We start from the raw sequence: 23,394 nt of genomic DNA, 5'->3' as shown, positions 1-23,394 counted from the left end.
TTCCAATTTGGATATGCTAAATTTTGAGATTTTTGTTAGCATCCTAGTGGGAAAATCGAGTTAAGAGGTGAGATTCAGGGAGAAGAGACACATTTGGAAGTTTTCCGTACATAAATGACATTTAAAAACATGACAGTGGATGAGATTACTGTTAGAGTGAATGTGGAAAGAGACAAAGAGGTACAAGTAGATGTGCTAGGATACAACATATTTTACAGTATGGAAAAACAGAAGACAATGGCAAAGGAAGATGGAGAGAGTGGTGGTACAAGGGAGAATGAGGTAAGAGATAGGAGGAAGGAGGAAAAGCTAAAGAATGTGACATTTTTTGGAACCAAGTGAAAAAGTATATTAAAAACAAGAGAGTGGTAGCTGTGATAATTTCTGCTAATATAAGGTGGAATGAGGATGTCAAAATGTGGAAAATATCCTGGAACATCTGGGTGGGCTCAAAGTAATCACAGGGGTCTTTAAAAGTGGAAGTAATAGGTAGACGAGAAGACTGGGTGAGGTGAGGACTCTACTGTGTGTAGCTGGCTTTGAAGATGGATAAAGGAACCCATGAGCAAAAGGATATGGGTTGCCTTTAGAAGACGGAAAAATCAAAGAGGTGTGTTCTTCCCTAGAGCCTCTGTGAAAGAATGCAGCCCTGCCATTACCTTGATTTTAGCTTATTAAAAATGAGGTGGGTTTCTAACTTACACAACTGTAAGATAATAAATGTGTTGTTTTTTAAGGCCCTGTTTTTTGTGGCCATTTGTTACAGCAGCCATAGAGAACTATATGACACACTAATCAGTAACGGTCAGCCGAGTTGTTTAGAACATGGTAATTAGCTGTGATTTTATTTATTTATTTATTTATTTATTTATTTATTTATTTATTTATTTATCTGAACAATATTTAATTAAAAAAACAAACAACAACAAAAACCAAACTGCTCTGGACAGTCCTGAGGGGACAGAGCCGGCCAACTCGTCCCAGTGCAGCAGACGCTTCAGATCAGAACGGCAACGTTCATGGGCATCTCGTCGATCTGCGTGGAGTGGTACTGCTCAGTGTCCCGCAGGATGCGGATGTCATCGGCCTTCACAAAGTTGATGGCCACGCCCTTCCTGCCATACCGCCCCGACCGCCCCATTCTGTGGATGTAGAGCTCCCGGTGGTTGGGCAGGTCGTAGTTGATGACCAGGGACACCTGAGGGCCCAGACGTCGGTGGAGATGAGCGCCCGGCTGGCGCCGGAGCGGAACTCCATGATGGACTCCCGCTCCTTCTGCGGCATGTCCCCGGGCATCGACGACACCGTGAAGTTGGCTTCTCTCATTTTCTCCATCAGCCAGTCCACCTTCCTCTTGCTGTTGCAGAAGATGACGGCTTGCGTGATGGTCAGCGTGTCGTAGAGGTCACACAGCGTGTCCAATTTCCACTCTTCTTTTTCCACGGCCACGAAAAACTGCTTGATGCCTTCCAGTGTCAGCTCATCACGCTTCACCAGGATGCGGATGGGGTCCGTCATGAACTTCTTGGTCATCTCCAGGATCTCGTGGGGCAGCGTGGCGCTGAGGAGCACCACCTGGGTGGCCGGGGGCAGGTACCTGTACACGTCGTAAATCTGCTCTTTGAAACCTTGATTCAGCATCTCATCAGCCTCATCCAAAACCAACATCTTGATCGCACGTGTCCTCAGACTCCTGCGCCGAATCATATCGAAGACACGCCCCGGCGTGCCGGCCACGACGTGCTGCCCGAAGTCCAGCTTCCGGATGTCCTCCCCCACATGGGTGCCCCCGATGCAGGCGTGGCACTGCACCTTCATGTCGTTGCCCAGCGCGAGCAGGCCCTTCTGGATCTGCACGGCCAACTCTCTCGTGGGGGCCAAGATCAGAACCTGGGTCTCACGGACCTGGGTGTCCAGACACTGGAGGAAGGAAATGCTGAAGGTGGCGGTCTTGCCGGTGCCAGACTGAGCCCGCGCAATGACGTCTCTCCCTCTAATTATCTGCCTGATGGCGCGCTGCTGGATGGCGGATGGCTTTTCAAACCCGTAGGCGTAGATGCCTCGCAGCAGGTCCTCCCGCAGGCCCATGCTGTTGAACGTGGGCGTCCCGTCCACTTCCTCGCTGGTCTCGAATTCCACTTTGGTCATGTCTTCCTCTCTGCGCGGCTGTTTCCGCGCCAAGCTGGAGGTCGCCATCGTGGAGGTGGCCGCCAGGATCTTGATTGCAGGAGCTAGCAGAGCAAGTTCAAAATCTGCAGGACGGCCTGTCAGGAAGAGCGACTGGAATGTGAGGGCAGGAGTCCTCAGGTGAAACTGCTCTGTGGAGGGCAGCCTCAGTTCTGCCTTAGATACTTCAAACTAATCGGATTAGACCCACCCACTTTATGTAGAATAGTTCTAGTCAATTGGATTTAGACAGAACTACAAAATACCCCAGAGCAACGCCCAGATTAATCAATTAATTAAATAACTGGGGCCTACCCAAGTTGACACAGAAAACAGGTATCAGGGAGAGTTAACATTTTTGAGTGCAGACTGTTCGCTTGTCACGTGTTAGTTGCTTTACCTACTTTACCTCACCCAGTCTTTACTGTTTAACCCTCAGGTGAATTTAAATTTCACTACCTCACCCAGCCCAGCCCATGTGGCTCAGTTCCATTCCCAGTGTTGGTTCGATTCCCCGTCAGGGCACATGCCCGGATTATAGCTCAATCCCCAGTAGAGGCTGAACAGGAGGCAACCAACTGATGTTCCCCTCTTAGCAATGTTTCTCTCTCTCCCTACTACCTTTCTCACTCTTGCTGGGGTCCGACCCCAGCAGGTCCAGAGGTTCCCAAAGGTGTGGACGGAGTTGGCGAAGAAGGAATGACACAGAGACAGTGTTCAGTTGATCAGCAGCCTAGCCAGGTTCTCTAGCAGGTTCTAGCCAGGATCTCCAGCCAGGTTCTGTGTTTTATTGTCTTGTTACATCCGTATTTGTACCAGTTGATTCCAATCCTATCAATCTCTATTCCAAAGGTTAGGGCGTTTCTTATCTCCATTCCAGGGAGTAAAGATTATGTAGCTTAAGGGTGATTGTTCGTAGTTAAAGTGATTAACTACCCACCTGGCACTTAGTTAAGGGGTTTTATTCCCTCCCTAACTTCAGGGGGAAATCCCTACCTGTGAAACAACTTTTCTCAGAGAGGTGACCTTGTTTAAAACACATAGCGCCAAGAAGGTGGGCAAACATATTAAGAACAGTATGCCATATATGCCAGGTCCCTTGAAACATATGCTGTGCAGATGTTTCTTCCCTGCAGTGACTGTGTCAAGCAGCAAGGATGGACCAGCTTTCGGCACAGAAAGAAAGAAAGAAAAAGAAAGAAAGAAAGAAAGAAAGAAAGAAAGAAAGAAAGAAAGAAAGAGAAAGAGAGAAAGAGAGAGAAAGAGAGAGAGAAAGGAAGAAAGAAGGAAAAGTCAATAAAAGTATATAAACTTCAGTACCTCTGACTCTGAAGTCTGTAATTGACTTAGTATAGCACATTTAGTTGCCAGTAACAACTGAACTTACTCATAGAGAGGATTTATTTTATAGCCATCTGTAAATAGTAACTAGAAAAGTGAGATGGTTTTATTAAGTGATTGAGATGTTTCTAGTGACTGGGTACTTGATCTGTTTCTTTTTCAGGGACAACATGGCCTCTGTCTCTCTTAGTATCTCCTTTTCTCCCTAAGTGTTCCCTCTGCTTGCCTCACTGATTAGCCAACTCCCTCTACGTACTCAAAACTTTCTGTTCCATAATACCTTAACTTGCATACCATTGTCCATCATGGATGCTCCCAGTCTCTCTCTTTTTTATTCTTAATCCTTATGACTAATTGACAATTTTTTCAAATTCCCCAAAGAAGGACAAATTGGCACAACTAATCTTTTGGGACATTCTAAATATATTACTACTGAGGTGGTATCAATGGGAATTAGTAGAAATGAGAAGCATGAAACAGTCCCAGAGGCTTAATTTGATGAGGTGAATGATTACATACGAGGACTGCAAAGGGAGAGTGAATGAAAAGCAAATTGCTGATTTCTCCACTGACTAGAGCAGGGGTTCTCAAACTGTGGGTCGAGACCCCTTTGGGGGTGGAACGACCCTTTCACAGGGGTTGCCTAAGACCATCGGAAAACACATATATAATTACATTACAATTCATAACAGTAGCAAAATTACAGTTATGAAGTAGCAATGAAAATAATTTTATGGTTGGGGGTCAGCACAACATGAGGAACTGTATTAAAGAGTCGTGGAATTAGGAAGGCTGAGAACCACTGATTTAGATCATTAAATATGAGGAGCGAAGAGGGAGAAGAAGCAAAGATGATCCCAGTATTATCTGAGATGGGGAAGTCAGAGGAGAGGCGGGATAGGCAGCAAGAGGACAGGTTAGGAATACTGTTTTGACCATCTTGAGTCTGAAGTACAGATTGGGCTTTTAAGTTAATTTTTCAAGGGAAACCTGAAAATACAATTATGGGACTGAGGAACAGGTCTGTCATTCCAAGTTATCAGAAAACAGCGGTAGGAGGAGATGGTCCTGTGAGCTCAAATGGCTTTGGGGTTCTCTCTCTCTCTCTCTCTCTCTCTCTCTCTCTCTCTCTCTCTCTCTCTCTCAACAGGCCTTACATATAAGCATGAGAAGGAGTTTATGATGGATTCTAAGCTCAGTAGGTCTCAGACTTCCAGTAAATGAAACAAGAGCATCTTCTGGTTTGGCCCAAGTAATTGCGGATCTTAAAACAGCTGACGGAAAGCCCTGAGTGACCAGAGAATGAGCTGTATGTACTCCTGCATCTCTCCCCTCCTCTCTCCCACAACCTCCTGATGAAGCAGAGGAAGTTCCTTAAACACTTCAAAAATGTCTGCTGGGCAAAGGGCCGCCATGAGACCTACTTGTGCTATGTGGTGAAGCAGCGAGACAGTGCCACCTCCTTTTCATTGGACTTCGGTCACCTTCGAAACAAGGTATCAATTAACATTTGCTTCCCAGACAAATAAAAGCTAACATTTTAATTAGTGTGAGCACTTTTAGAGCCACCTAACCTGATGACGGTACTACTTTTACTCTGTTTTGCATTTGTCCCCACTAGATTCCTCAAATCTTTTTTTGTTTTCTTTCTTACATGTCCCTATAATCATAATAGTTATGGCCCCAAAGATGTCATTTAATGATCTCTTCATCATGTCCGGCACATTAATGCCACACCTTCTTTCAATGCCAAGAATAATTGCCCCCAAACGTTCCTCCCCTAACCCCAGCATCCAAATTGCCTTTGAGATTAAGAAAGAAATCAAAGGTAAGAGCCTTTTGATCTGGGGGGATTTTATCAGCTCATTCAAGCAAAATTTTAAATGTGAAAAACAAATGGTGTTGCACATTTTTTAAAATTAAGGGAGAAAATTTTACAAAAAATGATTGAGGACCAATTCTGTTTTCCAAATGATTTCTATTCTCTCCTGCTCACACAGAACATAGGCCAGTGAGTACCTTGAGCATGGCACACCCCCAAAACAGGGAAGACTCAATTGGTTGATTAAATCAATCTCTCAGCGTCACTCTAGAACATTTGAGAATTACATTTCCAGGAAACTTCTTCACCCCAATCCTGATGGGTTCACATAATCTTCTGCCAATGAATACTTCCTCCCTCATAACATCTGGTCTTGTTGGAATCCCAGAGGAACCCATGGGTGGAATGGCACTGATTAGCAATTACTTTACTATTCAGTTCTTTTTTTTTTTTAATTAAATCTTTATTGTTCAGATTATTACAGTTGTTCCTCTTTTTTCACCCCATAACTCCCCTCCACCCAGTTCCCACCCCACCCTCCACCCTTACCCCCACCGCATTGTCCTCATCCATAGGTGCACGATTTTTGTCCAGTCTCTTCCCGCATCTCCCACACCCCTTCCCCCCCCCCAAGAATAGTCAGTCGACTCCCTTTCTATGCCCCTGATTCTATTATAATCACCAGTTTATTCTGTTCATCAGATTATTTATTCACTTGATTTATAGATTCACTTGTTGATAGATGTGTATTTGTTCTTCATAATTTGTATCTGTACCTTTTTCTTCTTCTTCCTCTTCTTAAAGGATACCTTTCAGCATTTCATATAATACTGGTTTGGTGGTGATGAACTCCTTTAGCTTTTCCTTATCTGTGAAGCTGTTTATCTGACCTTCAATTCTGAATGATAGCTTTCCTGGGTAAAGTAATCTTGGTTGTAGGTTCTTGGCATTCATCACTTTGACTATTTCTTGCCACTCCCTTCTGGCCTGCATAGTTTCTGTTGAGAAATCAGCTAACAGTCGTATGGGTACTCCCTTGTAGGTAACTGACTTTCTTTCTCTTGCTGCTTTTAAGATTCTCTCTTTGTCTTTTGCTCTTGGCATTTTAATTATGATGTGTCTTGGTGTGGTCCTCTTTGGATTCCTTCTGTTTGGGGTTCTCTGCACTTCCTGGACTTGTAAGTCTATTTCTTTCAGCAGGTAGGGGAAGTTTTCTGTCATTATTTCTTCAAATAGATTTTCAATATCTTGCTCTCTCTCTCTTCTTCTGGCACCCCTATAATTCGGATGTTGGTACACTTGAAGCTGTTCCATAGGCTCCTTACACTACCTTCGTATTTTTGGATTCTTTTTTTCATTTTGCTTTTCTGGTTGGGTGTTTTTTGCTTCTTTGTATTTTAAATCTTTGACTTGATTCTTGCGATCCTCTAGTCTGCTGTTGGAACTCTGCATAATATCCTTTATTTCAGTCAGTGTATGCTTAATTTCTAGTTTGTCCTTTTTCATAATCTCGAGGGTCTCACTAGATTTCTTGAGGATCTCACTACATTTATCTGCGATCTCACCAGACTTTTTGAGGGTCTTACTAAATTTATCAGCGGTTTCTAGAAAGTTCTTGAAAAACCTTAAAAGTGTGGTTTTGAACTCTATATCCTGTAGTTTGCTTTCCTCCATTTCTGTCATTTGTGTCCTGTTTCTTTGTCTCCACATTTTTTTTATGCTTCCCTGTGTTGATAGAGTGGATTTCTGTGCTAGGTGTCCTATGGGGCCCAGTGGCTCAGCCTCCCCAATTACCTGAGCTGGACACTCTTGGTGCACCCCCTTGTGGGCTTTGTGCACAGTCTTGTTGTAGTTAAGCCTTGATTGTTGTAGGTATCACTGGGAGGAATTGACCTCCAGGCCAATTGGCTGTGAGAATCAGCTGTGTCTGCAGTGGGAGAACTTCTGTGCTGCAGACACCCTTATAGGGCAGGACTTGCTTCAGTGAGGCTTTGGTGCTCACTGAGTCTGCCCCCTGAGTGTGTTCTTTATGGATCCAAGGAGCTGCAATCTGGATGGTCCCACTCTGACCCCTGGGCACACTGGCTCCTGGATCTCAAAGGAGGTGTTAATCTAACCTCTGCCTGAGGCTACCCAGCAGGAGCTCAGCTGTGAAGCAATGCAAGTTGCCTTGGTGCCTTGGGCCAGCTGCAGTTTGTTAGGTAATTTTCAGATTGCAAAGGGCCAGGCCTTTCATATGCAAAAGCCGGCACACAGTTTGGGCGGAGTGGGGTCCCAGGGGATCAACACGGTGGAGCAAGCAGCTATGGCTGCCCTCAGAGGCCCCGCTTCTCTGTTTCCTGGCAATAGCTGAAGGCACCTCCGAGAGAAAGGTGGAAGAAGTAAAAAAAGGGACTTGGTCTTCACCTTAATATTGGACAATCCAATAAGAAGTATTGGAAAAATCTCTCTTACTCTACATTTGGAGGTTAGATTTCAAGGGGAAGAAGTAAAGTTATGGGGGCTCAGAGTCAATTGAGAATATTCTATTTCTTCTTACTATGTGATAAACTTGCATATGTAGATAAGATGGGCATGATGTCAGTGGAGAAATAGCTGTCAAAAATACAGGAATGAAAAGAAAAAATAAACCCAGGGAAAACTGATCCAAGGAAACAGGTAATAAGTCTGTGAGCAACAGAATTTCATCTTGTCCTCTAGCTACAGTAATGAGATGAGCATGGGAGATGGTGATGGGGAGAAGGATCGGGAAGCAGAAATAAAGAGATTTCAAGATCTATGGACTATGTTTTTTCTATCTTTCCTGGGGATTAGATGTTATCTTCTGGTAGAGTACATTTTTCGTTAGAAAAAATGTCCTTTCAACTGTGTTCAATTTGATTATAAAAATATAAAAGTTACATTTTTCAGGTTTTCGCCTTTTCTTGGAAGTTACAATAAAAGGAATGGAAGACAAGGGAGAATTACCTTGCTTGTTGTGCTTGCTCAAGAGATGGTAATAGCATGTAGGCTGGATAAGGAAGTTAACTAAGTCCTGACTTGGCCAATAGATAATATGAGTTTTCAAAAGAAGTCTTAATGTGATCAAAGATGAGTTTGTGTGGAAGTAACAAAATGTCATGCAGAAAAATTGGTAGTTATGGTATTAGATTATCAGTAAATTTTATTCTGGTTACCATAATATTTAGAATGTAGTTTAGAAGTATATTGCCCAGAACCAGTGCAATTAAAGTGAAAGTTATAATTGAGTTAGTAAATGTATGGTTGTATTTTGAATAGTTGACCTTTGTGAATATAAATATCATATATGTTGATGTCAAAATGTATGTCATATTAGTTTTCTACTGCTAAGTGACAAATGAGCACAAATTAACCTAGTGCCTTAAAAAAGCCTTTGGCCTTGGCCAATGTGATTAGAGTTTCAGCATGCGTACCCAAGGGTCCTGGGTTCCATTCCTGGTCAAGGGTACAATAGTACCCTTCCAGCTCACTTTTAATTATTTAAAGGGTGAAGGGAGGTGGGAGGTTGGCCGTCCGGTCCTGTCCCCAATTTGGGTTGGGGGGTTGATCAGAGGCCAGGCTGGCCAGGGAGAGAGGCCATAAGTGGTTGGCCAGCTGGCCCCATCCCCCAATCGGGGTTGGGGGGTGCCTACTGGGGGCTGGGACAGCCAGGGGGAGGGGCCACAGGAGGTTGGGGGGTCTGCTTCAGTGCATGTCATAGCTACCGGTCATTCCAGTCATTCCGGTCGTTCTGGTCATTCCATCGTTCCGGTTGCTTGGCTTTCATATATATAGATTAAAAAGGCAATAATTATTTTGAATAAATGAATGTTGAGTTTTTGTGTACAAGTTTATGCTACATTGTCTTTTTTTTAATCCATTGTTTTAGTTTGAAATATAACCAGGAAATAAAGCTACTACTTATAAGAATGCTTAAATAGCAGAGGAGACTCTTTTATATTACTTTTTTTGCCTATAAAAACATTTTAATGACTAATAGGAAAGGCTATAAATATTGAATAAATGTTCATGGTCAATAAAATAATCCATACACCTAAGAGATACAAGGGAAATGGAATTTATTCATACTCAAAAATTTTATTTAACTTTTACATATTTTAATCTTCTTTCTGTCAATCTGATGTCAATAAAAATGATGTCAAGAAAAAAAATAAGTGTTGAAAATTATTTTCATATATGACTTAATGAGAGAAGACAAAGACAAGGACATATAAGGCAAAGGTGAGATCACATAATATAACATTTTCTTCTCTGTATTCAAACATAATTTATCCCATATATGAGTTTTAAAAATGTAAAAAAAGGATCAAATTAGTAAAAGTTTAGGTATCCAATTTATAGCAGAGTAAGTTATCAAGTAGGCCTATGTTTTATTAAAAAATTAATTAAATAGTCATAATAGGAAAAACAGGCTTGCTCAAAAAACAAACCAACAAACAAACACCATGAAAAAACATGGAGAGTGGAAAATATTGATTAGTTAGAGTAACACCAAATTTATTTTAATCAAAGTAAATGTTTAATTCTTAGTTTTGGTTATGAAAGCAAAATATAATTTTCTACATTTTGAGTTTTCTACTGACTAGCTATGGTTATGCACACAGATAATAGCTGCACACACATATAAAAAGGTAATTTAAGGAACCAACCACTTTATAAATTGTAATGATGTCATTTTTTAGGGAAGTAGAGGCCCTAGTTTAATATGGGTATAGAAGTCAACAACACTGAAGGGTTGGCATAGAAGGACTTGAGAGAGCTACTGGGTAAAAGTTTAAAAGAGCCAAATGAGGGACTAAAGAAAGGGGGAAGGTGACTTTAAGATATATGTAACTTCAATCATTGATGTTTCAGATTGATGTTACAGTGGACACTCCTTACCCATGCTTTCACTCTCAATAATTTCAGTTACAGTCAACTGAAGTCCAAAAATATCAAATTTCCCTAACCATTGACATCCGCTGCTCAGGACATCCAGCCATTGACATCATCATGATCCAGGATCACACGAAGAAGATGCTCGTCCTTCTGACATATCATCAGAAGGCCTATAGTAGCCTGATGCTAGTCACAGTGCTACGTCATTCATCTCACTTCATCTCATAACAGGCATTTCATCATTTCACATCATCATTGTCAGAAGAAGAATGGTGACTGCAGTAAGTACAATGAGTTATTTTGAAATAAAGACAACATTCACATAAATCACATACCTGTTATTACAGTACTAGAGGTCTGGTGCACGAATTCCTGCACCAGTGGGGTCCCTTGGCCTGGCCTGTGGGATCAGGATGAAACCAGCTCTCTGACATCCCCTGAGGGGTCCTGGATTGTGAGAGAGCTCAGGTCAGGTCAAGGGACCCCACCGGTGCACGATTGGGGCTGGGGAGGGACGTGGGAGGTTGGTCAGCCAGGGAGGGGCCACGGGAGGGCTCTGGGGCATGTCCGGACCATCTCACTCAGTCCTGATAGGCCAGATTCCCAGCAGAAAGCTAACCTACCAGTCAGAGTATGTGCCCTCTGTTGGTCAGTGCATGTCATAGCAACTGGTCCACCAGTTGACTGTCTGCCCCCTGGTGATCAGTGCACATAATAGTAAGTGGTTGAGTGGCCTTACCATATCATTAGCATACTGCACTTTGATTGGTTGAATGGATGACCGGACGACCGGACACTTAGCATATTAGGCTTTTATTATATAGGATATTATTTGGATTTTTCTATTTTATTGTTATTGTCATTACTCTCTTAGTGTGCCTAATTTATAAATTGAACTTTATTTCAGGTATATATGTATAGGAAAAAACAAAGTATATATAGGGTTTGGTACTATCTGGGGTCTCAGACATCCATTTGGGGTATTGGAATATATCCCTTGCAGATAAGGGGGGCCACTATACTACATTCTTATAACTCACTAACCTAGGGTAAATTATTCAAAGTTACAAGACTGAGTTGTTCTGAATCCTATATTACCAATGGGTGTCTATGGAATGGCTGATACTTAGCAGAGTTTCTGATTTAAGTTTGTATTGGCTGAAAAGGAAAATTGAAATTATCTGGTATAGCAGATAAATAGGGATTATTAACAATTACCCCTGAGAATAATATAAATCTTCATATTTCCCTTCCTCTTTGGTTAAAGAATGTAGATAATTAAGTGAGATAAAATAAAAAGAATGCCTACAAAAATGTAATTCAATATTTAGAACAGTGTATCTTTCAGTCACATTTTCTATCAGTTTGTGTGAAATATTATATACAAGTTCTCATAATGGAAACCTAAAGACCAGGATCTACAAAAAAATAAATATAAATTATACAGGATCTAGGGGTTTTATTTTAAAGGTAAATTCCTAAAGAGAGAGAACAATATATTTAGAGAAAGAATTTTGTATGTGCACATTTTATACTACCTGGTCACATCCCCTTGCCACCTGGTAACAATATAGGTATATATGCAGTCAAACATAATGAGTATAAGATGGTTAAAATATTAGCATAAGCCAGAAATAAAAAATTAACCCTGAACTCACTAAAGAAGATATATTACAAAAGAAAATATAAAAATTTAGAATATTTTGATTTTAAATATGTATTCCAATAGCAAAAGTAGAGATTTAACCATAATATGTATAAGTTGGTTGCACCATAAATGCCTTCTTCATTTTTAACCACACATGAAGAAACTGTATAGTTTGATACTAATTAATTATTAATGTTTCAGTTTCATTGCATAGTACAAACTTATGTGTTTAGCCTTAGACTTTACAATAAAAATGGAAAAGAACAGTACATAAAACTGTAATTTTACTTATATTTTTCCAGAAAGCAATCAATGTGCAATAGCTATAAATATGCATGCTATATGCCTACAGATATTTTAAGTAAAAAAAAAAAAAGCTTCTTCCTATGTTTCTCCATTAAAAAAAAAAAAAAGACCTTATGTGAGTTTGAATTATTCCAAATTTTGTTGGAATAAACAACCTGCAAAAGCTTCTGTAAACGTGTAGTCACAAGAGAGCCATCTGGCTCCATGTAATTATACCCATCTTTCATCCAATTCTGAATTCAAAATGGAAAAGTAGGTTCAGGAATATCATACATATTTGTGATATACATTTGAGGACTATCAAACCACAAACCAATTAACAGGGTTTATTCATATGGGTGTGTTTCTGTCTTCATTTATATTATACTAGTGGCCCAGTGCATGGGTAGGGTCCCTAGGCCTGGCCAGCAATCAGGGCTGATTGGGGCCATCCGGCTGCAGGCTGGGGCCTTCCTTCGTTCCATGCTGACCCCTTGTGGTCAGCTCATGTCATAGTGAGCAATCGAACTCGTGGTCTCCTGGTTGAACTCCCGAGGGAATACTTTGCTTATTAGCCTTTTATATATATAGACTAGAGGCCTTGTGCATGAAATTCATGCACTTGGGGGCAAGGGGGCTCCCTCAGCCCAGCCTGCACCCTCTCACAGTCTGGGAGACCTCGGAAGATGTCCGACTGATGGCTTAGGTTCGTTCCCCGGGGAGTGGGCCTAAGCCATCAGTTGGATATCCTTAGCGCTGCCTCTCCCACCACCGCTGCTGCGCTCACTAGCCGTAAGCCTGGCTCAGGGCTTCTGGCTGAGTGGCACTCCCACTGTGGGAGAGCACTGACCACCAGGGGGCAGCTCCTGTGTTGAGTGTCTGCTCCCTGGTGGTCAGTGCGCATCATAGCGACTGGTTGTTCTGCTGTTCGGTCAATTTGCGTATTAGCCTTTCATGATATAGGATCTTTTATTTCTAGAAGTTCCACTTTGCTCTTTTTTTATTATTTTATATATATTTTATTTATTTCAGAGAGAAAGGGAGAGAGAAAGAGAGATAGAAGCATCAATGATGAGAGAGAATCACTGATTAGCTGCCTCCTGAATTTCCCTCACTAGGGATCAAGCCGGCAACCCAGGCATATGCCTTTGACTGGAATCAAACCCTGGACCCTTCAATCCATGGGCTGATGCTCTATCCACTAAGCAAAACCAGCTAGGAAACACTTTTCTCTTTTCTATATCTTCTATTTATCTCATTATGTTCATGCTTTCCTTTAAGTTCCTCAACATATACTATCTAATAATCCTATCTAATAAAGAGGGACTATGCTAATTGACCTCCACGCCCACAGCCACAAGATGGCGGTGCCCAGTCCCCTCAGCCCTGCCACAGCAGCAGGCACATGGCAAGGCTGGGTCCAGCCACTCCATGCACCTGCCTCCCGTGGTGCAGGCAAACCTCAGATGTCAGCTGCCTAGCCACCCAGGGCTGCCCGAGGCTCAGGTATCCAGGGCCGGCTGAGGCTTGCGCTGCTGGCAGTGGCAGTAGCAGAGGTGTGATGGGGGCATTGCCTTCCCCTGATCGCTGGGTCTCCTCCTGCCCCTGAGGGCTTCTGGACTCTGAGAGGGTGCAGGCTGGGCTGAGGGACCCAAACCCTCCACTGCATGGATTTTCATGCACCGGGCCTCTAGTTTATAATAGCTGTCTAAAATTCTTGTATGCTTTTGAACATTATTGGTTTTTTTTTAAATCTATTCATATTTCCTGATTTTGATTCCCACTTTTCTGCTTCTTTCCAGTAATTGCTAAGTTTCTTAATTTTTTTGTTCTTCTTTTAAAGAGCAGCTTTACTTGGAAGACAGTTAAATTGCCTGCAGGTCAGCTTTTAAGACTTGAATTTAAGCTCTGTTGGTATGGACTTCTGGTGGCCTTTAATCTAGGGCTATTTAGCCTTGATATCAAGGTATGGCCCTTCTGGGGTCTCTAATAACTGTACCAGATGTTCAAAAAGTTCTCATTACTGTGTGGGATCAGAACTCTACCACCTCTCAAATCTTTGTTAGTGCTGGGACTTATTTAGCCTATACCTTCCTAGTGGTTTGTTCTGTTCTCAGTAATTGTTCTTGATCAACCATTTGAAATCTCATTCTAAGTATGCAGGGCACAGTATTCAGCTAGAGCAGTGGTTCTCAACCTGTGGGTCGTGACCCCTTTGGCAGTCAAATGACCCTTTCACAGGGGTTGCCTAAGACCATCCTGCATATCAGATATTTACATTATGATTCATAACAGTAGCAACATTGCAGTTATGAAGTAGCAACAAAAATAATTTTATGGTTGGGTCACAACATGAGGAACTGTATTTAAAGGGCCAGAAGGTTGAGAACCACTGAGCTAGAGACTCAATGAGATCCCATGCAGATGTTTGGGGCTCTTTATATGGGCAATGCCCTTCTCTCTGATACACTGGCCCACAAAGTCCAGCCACTGCAGCCTCCTTGATCACTGATATGTTTCCCCAACTCAGTGAGACCACCATGCTCTGTTTAGGTCCCCTTCCATGTACTATGTATGATCCAGAAAGTTTCTCCAGACACCAAATTAGGGACATACATATTAGAGCTCTCTCCCTTTGTTTCTCTTTCCTCAGTGATCAAAATTCTGCATTGCCAGTTGTCCAATGTTTGCAAACAGATGTTTCATAAACTTTGTCCAGCTCTTTCTTCATTTACAGCTAGAGGCCTGGTGCATGAAATTCGTGCAAGGGGGGGGGGGGTTCCTCAGCCCAGCCTGCATCCTGTTCAATCTGGGACCCCTCAGGGGTTGTCTGACCATGGTGGTCAGACATCCCTCTCACAATCCGGGACCTCTGGCTCCTAACTACTCACCTGCCTGATTGCCCCTAACATCTCTCCCCTGCTGACCTGATCACCCCTAACTTCCTTTGCCTCAGTCCCCGCCACCATGGCTTTGTCCAGAAGGATGTCCTGAAGGATGTCCGGAAGACGTCTGGTCTAAGTAGCATTTTACTCTTTTATTGGTATAGATGAAGAAAGGCACCCAGGACTGGGTTCCCTCCTCCAGCCACCGGCAGGCACCCAGGACCCGGGCTTCCCTCACAGCCCAGGCTTCATACAGAAGGACGTCCAGAAGGATGTCTAGTCTAATTAGCATATTACACTTTTATTATTAAAGATATCCAAATACAGTACAGATTCAGAGATTATTGAATGAGTTGCTGCTAGTTTGAATTATTTCTAGTGAAGTATTTCAGAGGAAAATGAAAACAAAATGAAGACACAATAGGGTATGTCTGACTCTTACTCTTTCTTCATATAAAATATTTGAATAAAGTTGATAGATGTTTTGCACATACAGAGAAATATTTGTGATCATTTATTATATAAAACCTCTGATTTGAAAGCTCACTGAAAATAATTTCATTTTTTATAATACAGCCAAATTGTCATTTATTAGTTTAGATTACCTTTCTTTAGAATAGTTTGTTTCTCTTACTGTCTAGAATGATGTACCTGTAGGAGAGTGACCATAAAAGTGCCTTCTTTTCTCTGATGTAAACATTTAGAAGGACCTGGACCAATGGATTCTTGAGTGTGTGTTCCACATCAAGATCTTAGGGAGTGAGCACATATGTAGTGGGGATACTGCCTGAAAATGGGTCCCTTTCCCCCCTCCCCTCCGAGGATGGAAAAGGAGCTTCAGTTAGAGATCTGAGCTGTGGGGTTAAGCCAAACCCCTAAGTGACCCTTTCCCTTTGCCCTACTGCTCTCAGGTCCTTAGAAGGGTGTCCAGTACCTTAAAGCCCTGTGGCTCCAAGTCTGCCCTCGTTTGCTTCCCTGCCAGGCTCATGTGTGTACATTAGCTCCCCAGTGACCTGAAGATTCCATGTAACTGTATACATGCAAATACGTAAATGCCAATGTTTAAAAAAGAAAAAAAAAGAAAGAAAAAAAAAGAATAGTATATTTCTGAAGCAGAGCAGAAACGGTAAAAAATATGAAATACTGCCATTTACAACAATGAGAGTATCATGCTAAGCAAAATAAGTTGGTCAGAAAAGCTAAAAACCATATGATTTCACTCATATGTAGGATATAAAACTGAAATTCATAGACGCAGATAACAGTATTGTGGTTACCAGAGGGAAGGAGGTGGGGGAATAGTAAAGGGTAAAGGGAGTCAAACACGGAAGATGATTTAACTTTGGGTGGTGGGCACACAATGCAATGACAGGTCATGTATCATAGACACCCATACTTGAAACCAGTGTCACCCAATAATTTAATTAAATAATAAAGATACTGAACACACCAAAACATTTAACCTTAATATAATAGTATTACAACCATACATATTTTCTCATTGAAAGTACATATTCTATCCTTATGTGAATGTTGTTATTAATTGCTCTATCTTATACCTCTATACTTGTTACATTATAACACATTTGTTTTTATAGGTTTTGCTTAATAAGATCAATTCTAGGTTGATGTCTTGTTCATGTGTTATTAATTAAACAAGCAAATCTTTTTATGGTAATTCATGGGTTCATTAACAACAACTCCTACTTTATAACAAATATGATTACTTTTTCTAACTTTTGTTTCACATAATAAACGATTAAGTTAGAATGTTGTAATGGTATTTTGGTCAAAGAAAATTACCTCAGAAATATATCATCATTATTTATTTCTTTAGCAGTGCCATACTTTAAAACATATATTAATTTATTTACTATAAAAATGTCCTTAGTAAATAACTTCAAACATGAACAAAATGCATGAATAGAAATTTTTGTATATTTTATCCTTTCACATAGGTAAAGGTTATATAGATAAGTTAAAACTAACTTAAATGTACAGTAAATTCTGAAACATTAAGTGGATATGAATATTCATTAAAAACATGTATATGTATTTATTGGCATTGAAAATAATATTGAGTAAAAATCACATAATAAAAAGTATGCCTGGCTTGTTCTAAATCTTACTGTATGTTCTAATAAACACAGATGTATGTGTGTTATTTGGTATGTATGAACATATGCAAAATACATTATCTGAAATATGGAGAACAAGTAAAATTACTTCCTATAATGAGTTTTAATGATAAAATACAGAACTAAAAGTTTTTAAAATTTTAATAAGAATTAACAATTATATCAAAAATGTCATAAAATGACTTATTTTCCAAGTGATTATCAACAATGACACTTATTTTTGTCTGGCAAAATAGTAATGCGATTTTGATTTAAGCCAAAATATTACAGATCAAAGAGCAATTTAGAAAAAAGAACAAGATGAGGAGAAAGGGGAAGAACAATCAGAAGAGGGAGGAATAGAAGCAGAAACAGTGTGAAAGAGAGAAAAATTAAGAACCAGTAGTGAGAAAGAAACTGTTTGATCTACTTTTCCTCCCAGAAAACACATCATGCAAAAGGCAGTTGAGCGTGTTGTTGGGAGCCATTAAAAGATATTGGCTTAGACAAAGCCATCTTAAGAATTATAAGTTTCTGGTTCCTCCAGAAACTCCTAATTACCAGAAACCACCTGTGTCTTGCAAATTGTCCAGCAGTTACAGATAAACTACCCTCACACAGCTGCTAAATCACACATCTCCACTGATAAACACACAGCCATCCGGAGCCTGCTAAATCACACATCTCCGCTGATAAGCACAGCCATCAAAAGCCTAATCTCCAGTAAAAGGTTACTGTCCATAGACCCCTTTACCCACCCCCCTTCCCTAAAACAGTATATATCCTGCCGCTGTGAGAATAAAGTTTGAGGCTTGATCAGAACTTGTCTTGCCTCCATTCTTTTGTGTCCCTTGTTTGTTTCATTCTCCTAGGGTGTCTCTTCGTCCCCCCGTTGTTGTCCCGCGGGTCGGGACAGCGTGTTGCTGTGGGTTCTTGGCTGGAGACTTTTCTTCAGGCTGGTATTGACCTAAGAAACTGAGAGGCAGCAAAGCCCTTTCTGGGACTGGGGGAAGTGAGAAAATCTCTATGACGCAGAGTCCATTTGGTTATTTTCCATTTGGTAAAATATCTCATTCCTTCCCAACCTCCGTCTGTCCATAATGAGAAAAAGATCACTAAGCTTTGTGTTTTCTTAAAAACTTAACAAATGACCAGTGCTCACCAGAAAATATAGTTATTTATAGAAGATAAGGGTCTCTAGATAGGAGGAAGTGGAAGCCAAGAAAGAGATTCCTTGTATAGAGTACGAGGTGTCAGTGGTTGAAGGGATGGTGATGGGAGGTAGGTATGGTAAACAAAGACAAGTCCTGTGGCATCCAGGAAGAGGAACTGTGCTGTGCTCAATGGCAAGTTTCATTTGATAAATTTCATTGGTAAACTACTTATGCATCTGAACATCCTGGTTCTAAGTAATGAAACATCACCTTTTACCTTCGGCAAAAAGCAACATAATGTTAACACTCCTGATTTTGGAATATAATTGGCCAGTTATGAATAGCATTTACTTGACCTACTTTTTCTTAATAATTAAATGTAATATTTAATTATGAAGACATAAGGCAACATTCTATTCCTTACTAGTACAGATAAATTAAACATCTCTGGCTTGATAATGGCTGACTAGTTTATTTTAATCTACTTACCTAGACAAACTATAATAATTATTTTAAAAATACAAAAAAAAAACATTCATTCTTTCATTCACTAAACATTGATTAAGCATTTATTATATTCCAAACACTGGTATTTAAAGATCCCTCTTTATTGACCTTACAGTTTATTAGGATAAAACAGACAATATTTAACAGACACAGATAGTAAATAAATTCTTTGCATGTTAGAAAAGTGGAAAGTACTACGCTTTAAGAGCAAAATTTGTGTGGCATAAGATTAATCTAGAAAGCCAGAAATTTAACATGGACCTGCATTTTTAAGTAAATTGGTCAAAGTAGCCTTCTTTATGGAGGCAATGTAGTAATTTATCTTCTAATTTGAAGAGCATATTCCCTTATACTCTTGACCAGTAGACCCCTAGACTCTTCATAGAAGTGACAGATCCTTCAACTCCCATCGAGGTATTTTCTCATCTCAGGGTTGCATGAGTCTGATCAGGCCTCCAGGGTTCCTGACAGCTCTAGGTGGTTCTGTCCGACCAGCTTGATGTCATCAATGTGATGTTCTTTGTGGGGTGCTCAGCTGTTCCACTTCTGACAGGAAACAGAAGATATAACTTACCCCTAAGGGGGAAAAAAAAGCAAATGAACATTCCAATATAAGCCCAAATTCTTCTGATCATTGTTCTAATGAGAATGTTAAAGAATACAGTTATCAATCAATGACATATTATGTACCAAAGTTCTTATTAATCTGTTCTATCAACAATATCAAGTCCAGTACAGCATCTGTAATCAGGGCTACTGCTTATCTGAACCTGCGAGTTTACGGTCATTCTCCATGATCCATCCAATTTCTGCAAAGACCTGACTTATTGAATTAAAAGGATATATACAAGAGACCTCCATCACTACAACCCTAGCTGATGACTGTAATTTCTACCATTCACCCATAAGAAGCAATATTAGTGCTGATTTACTATTTTGTCTAGGTTAGTAGGGGGAAATGGAGTCAGAGTTTGTTTTCATTATAGATATAGAATCTGCCACAGTAATAAAAAAACTAAGATGGTGGTCAGAGGTCTGACCAGATTCAATATAGATGACATCACTGGAGGAAAAGAACATACATTGTATTGTAAGAGCATCATGTGGCCCGGGAATTGTTGTTCTAGCCACTGTGGAATGTATAATCTTGCATAGTAACCAAAAAAAAAAAAAAAAAAGGAGACCAGGCTAGCATTCTGTGAAGATTTTGCTATATTTTTCTAAAAGTAATAACTGCCATTTAAGTTTTGTCAGCAAAATTTGAAATGGAGGGTACAGGCTACATTTGAGAAGACAAGAATATTCAGCATTGTCAAATCAAAGGGTATCACAAAAAGTCTTTTCTGTGAAGGTTGATGGCAGCTGTGGTCTAGGGTAGTGAGAGCAGAGATGAAACTAATTGGATTTGCGAGATATGTAGGAGATAAAATGTGGGAAAAGATGCAATGTGTAAGCAGAGTATGTGTAGAAAACAGGTATCAATAGTAATTCTGAAGTTTCTGGCAGTGCAAAGAGGATGAGTAATGCTGCTGTTTGGAAAGGAATGTGTTTAGATGACAAAGATCATAAGTTTTACTTTTCAGGTTTTCAATTTGAAATGCCTTGTAATGCTCCAACAGAGGACTGGGTAGTCAAGTCTTGATCGCAGTAGGGAGGCTAAGGTTGGAGATTTAAATATGTTGGGCAGCTGGAGGTGTTGGCAGCTGTGCTGAGATTTCAACACTTAGGGAGAGATTGTAGAATGAGAAGGTTCTAGAGCAGAACCTTGCTATTTCATGTGATTTCATTATATGATGGATTACAATGAACCTGCATGGAGAGTGATGATGAAGGAACAAACAGGCAGAGGGATTTTATTTTATTTTGGTTTTCACAGAAGCCACCGGATTCATGTTAGTGTTAATATTATATTAACTATAATATAACTAGAGGCCCGGCGCACAAAAATTTGTGCACTCGGGGGGGAAGGGGAGTCCCTCAGCTCGGCGTGTGCCCTCTCGCAGTCTGGGACCCCTCAGGAGATAACGACCTGCTGGCTTAGGCCTGCTCCCGGGTGGCAGAGGGCAGGCCCAATCCCTAGGTGCAGCCCCTGGTCGGGCTCAGAGCAGGGCCGATTGGGGAGTTGGGGTGCCGCCCCCTGTCATGCACAGAGCAAGGCTGATCGGGAGGTTGTGATGCTACCCTCAGTTACGCTCAGGGTAGGGCCGATTGGGGGGTTGGGGCACCGCCCCCTGTCACGCACAGAGCAGGGCGGATCAGGGGGTTTGGGCGCTGCCCCCTGTCACACTGATCCCGGTGCCAGGAGGCCTCACAGTTCGGCTGATCCCAGTGCTGGGAGGCATAATACTCTTTTACTATATAGGATAGAGGCCTGGTGCATGAGTGGCGGCCGGCTGGTTTGCCCTGAAGGGTATCCTGAATCAGGGTGGGGGTCCCCACTGGGGTGCCTGGCCAGTCTGGGTGAGGGGCTGAGGGCTGTTTTCAGGCTGGCGGGTGACTGAAGCTCCCAACTGCTCCTTTTTTTCTTTTCTTTTTTTATTCTGGGCCTGCTTTAGCTTTGAGGCTTGGCTCCAGCTCTTAGGCTTCCACTGCTGAAAGCAAGTTTCTGGCCTTTGTTTACCTTCTGTATTTGAAACAATGTTGTGATCCTGCTGGCTGAAGCCCGGTGACTAAAGCAGGTTTCTGGGGTTTTGTTTAGCTTCTATATTTGTAACATAGTTGCTTAGAGTTGCAGCTCAGAGACCGGCAAGGCAGGGAACGTTGGAGTCCTCCGTCACTGAAGCAAGCAAGCCTCATATTAGTTTCAAGCTGCCTGGCTGCCGGCCACCATCTTGGCTGGCAGTTAATATGCATATTGCCCTGATTAGCCAATGGGAAGGGTAGCGGTCGTACGCTAATTACCATGTTTCTCTTTTATTAGATAGGATTACACAAGGGAATTAATACAATTGTAGGAAACTTTATCTGTCACCTAAAAATCATGAAATAGATTAATGTGCAGTCCTGGATACTACTTTTGGAAAGTATTAAAGTAAATGTCAGTATTGGGCTTACTGTGACCATTAGAGTGTTGTTGAAAATGAATACCAGATCTCTTCCAAAATTTCTAAGTCCTGAAGCATATCCTAAACAAAAGCTTAATGATATCTATACAAACATAAGCTTTCTTCCTTATTCTAAGTATAAAAACAGCTAAATGAAATCCTGGAAAACTTGTAAAGATATATGAGAAATTTGTTTCAACTCGTGTGATTTAGATATTTCTAGAAAACTGGTGATAAAACAAATCTGTTTAAATTGTATATATTTTTCTCTACAAGTCAACATTTTGAGGAGTAAAAAAAAGAATAATTTTAAAGTATTATAAATTATGTTTTTGGACTGGTTTGTCACAAATTTAACTAAATTAACAAAACATTTTTTCTGGAAATCTCAGTACTTTCTTGTTGGTTGGGACAAAATTGTGTTCTTACTTAGTAACATAATGACATGATTATTATTGTAGGTTGCTCAGTTTCTTAACTTTTATATTAGACTTTTACCTGACTGTAAGTCATTTTGTCATTAAAGCTATTGAGATCTTCATATAATCAGGCACTCAATATCAACTGAATAGAAAACGCAATTTTTATCTTATGACTAGCTCTATAATCCCATGGATGGATTACTACAAAAAAATTTACCTTAAGGAAAGATGGATTATTGTCATCAATCATAAATTTAAAGGAGTTAAGATAGTTGAATAAATATTGTGAAAAAGGAGACATGCAAAGAAGAAATATATGTATGAGAAATAGAGTGCTAAGAAGGTGAATTCACACTTCTATTCATTTAGTGCAGAGATTTGGGGGTGAAATAAGAAAATGAAACATCTGAGGTTGTAAATTATTGCTGGCATTTTCTAAAGCTTGCAAGAGTAAGTAATGTTTATTCATTCTGATATGCTCATGAGTAATGTTGTAGAAAGAAAATCTGAGAGTCAGGAATGATATTTTCTCTCTGAGTGAATCAGTGTGTTTGCGGCCAATAACTAGCACCTAAAGACCAGATCCATACAACTAACTACTAAAACAGAATTTACCAGTCACTGCAGATTGTAAAATTTCTGTCCAGCATAATTTCTTTCCATTATTCCCTCAAATTCTAAGCTAGAGCAATAATGAAATTTAGATTGTGTGAACACTGTAATGTATCTCATGATTTCAAGCTCACCTGATGAACGTTGAGCTTCGTGAGGATATGGGCTTTCTTTAACGTGATTAGCATTCTTTCACCAGGACCTATCAAACTCAGCACATACATGGCTCTGCATGCTTAGGAAAGACTTGCAGAGTAGTTACAGTTTATTCTCTATCTCATATCTGAGGTTTCAAAGCTGTGATTCTTTTTTTGTACCATCTTTCTTTCCTCTGAACTCCTTTACTCCATTTCTATCTGCTTCATTACATGTGCATGCATGTGTAAAATTCACTCTTTCCCTTGGCTATGTGTGTGTTATTATCATGAATAATGTTGCAAGAGGCAGAGAATCAGATTAAAGTGGTTCAGGGAAAATAAATGGTGTGGTTTT

The 23,394-nt window shown here is 40.6% G+C and overlaps 1 protein-coding gene across 1 annotated transcript; it reads right to left on the bottom strand.

Moving 5' to 3' along the window:
• Positions 1–997: 997 nt before the first annotated feature.
• LOC308528429 (eukaryotic initiation factor 4A-III-like) lies at positions 998–23,126 on the bottom strand (the record flags this gene model as incomplete). The annotated part of the gene is given in 3 exon segments (XM_081104027.1): positions 998–1,206; positions 1,209–2,358; positions 23,037–23,126. Coding segments are annotated over 3 exon segments (1,449 nt in total).
• Between the last annotated feature and the right edge of the window lie 268 nt (positions 23,127–23,394).

This window comes from Myotis nattereri (genome assembly GCF_964212035.1).
Source record: "Myotis nattereri genome assembly, chromosome: 1".
Lineage (NCBI taxonomy): Eukaryota > Metazoa > Chordata > Mammalia > Chiroptera > Vespertilionidae > Myotis > Myotis nattereri.
Note: the sequence above shows the minus strand (reverse complement) of the source record. Positions and strands in the feature narration are given on the sequence as shown.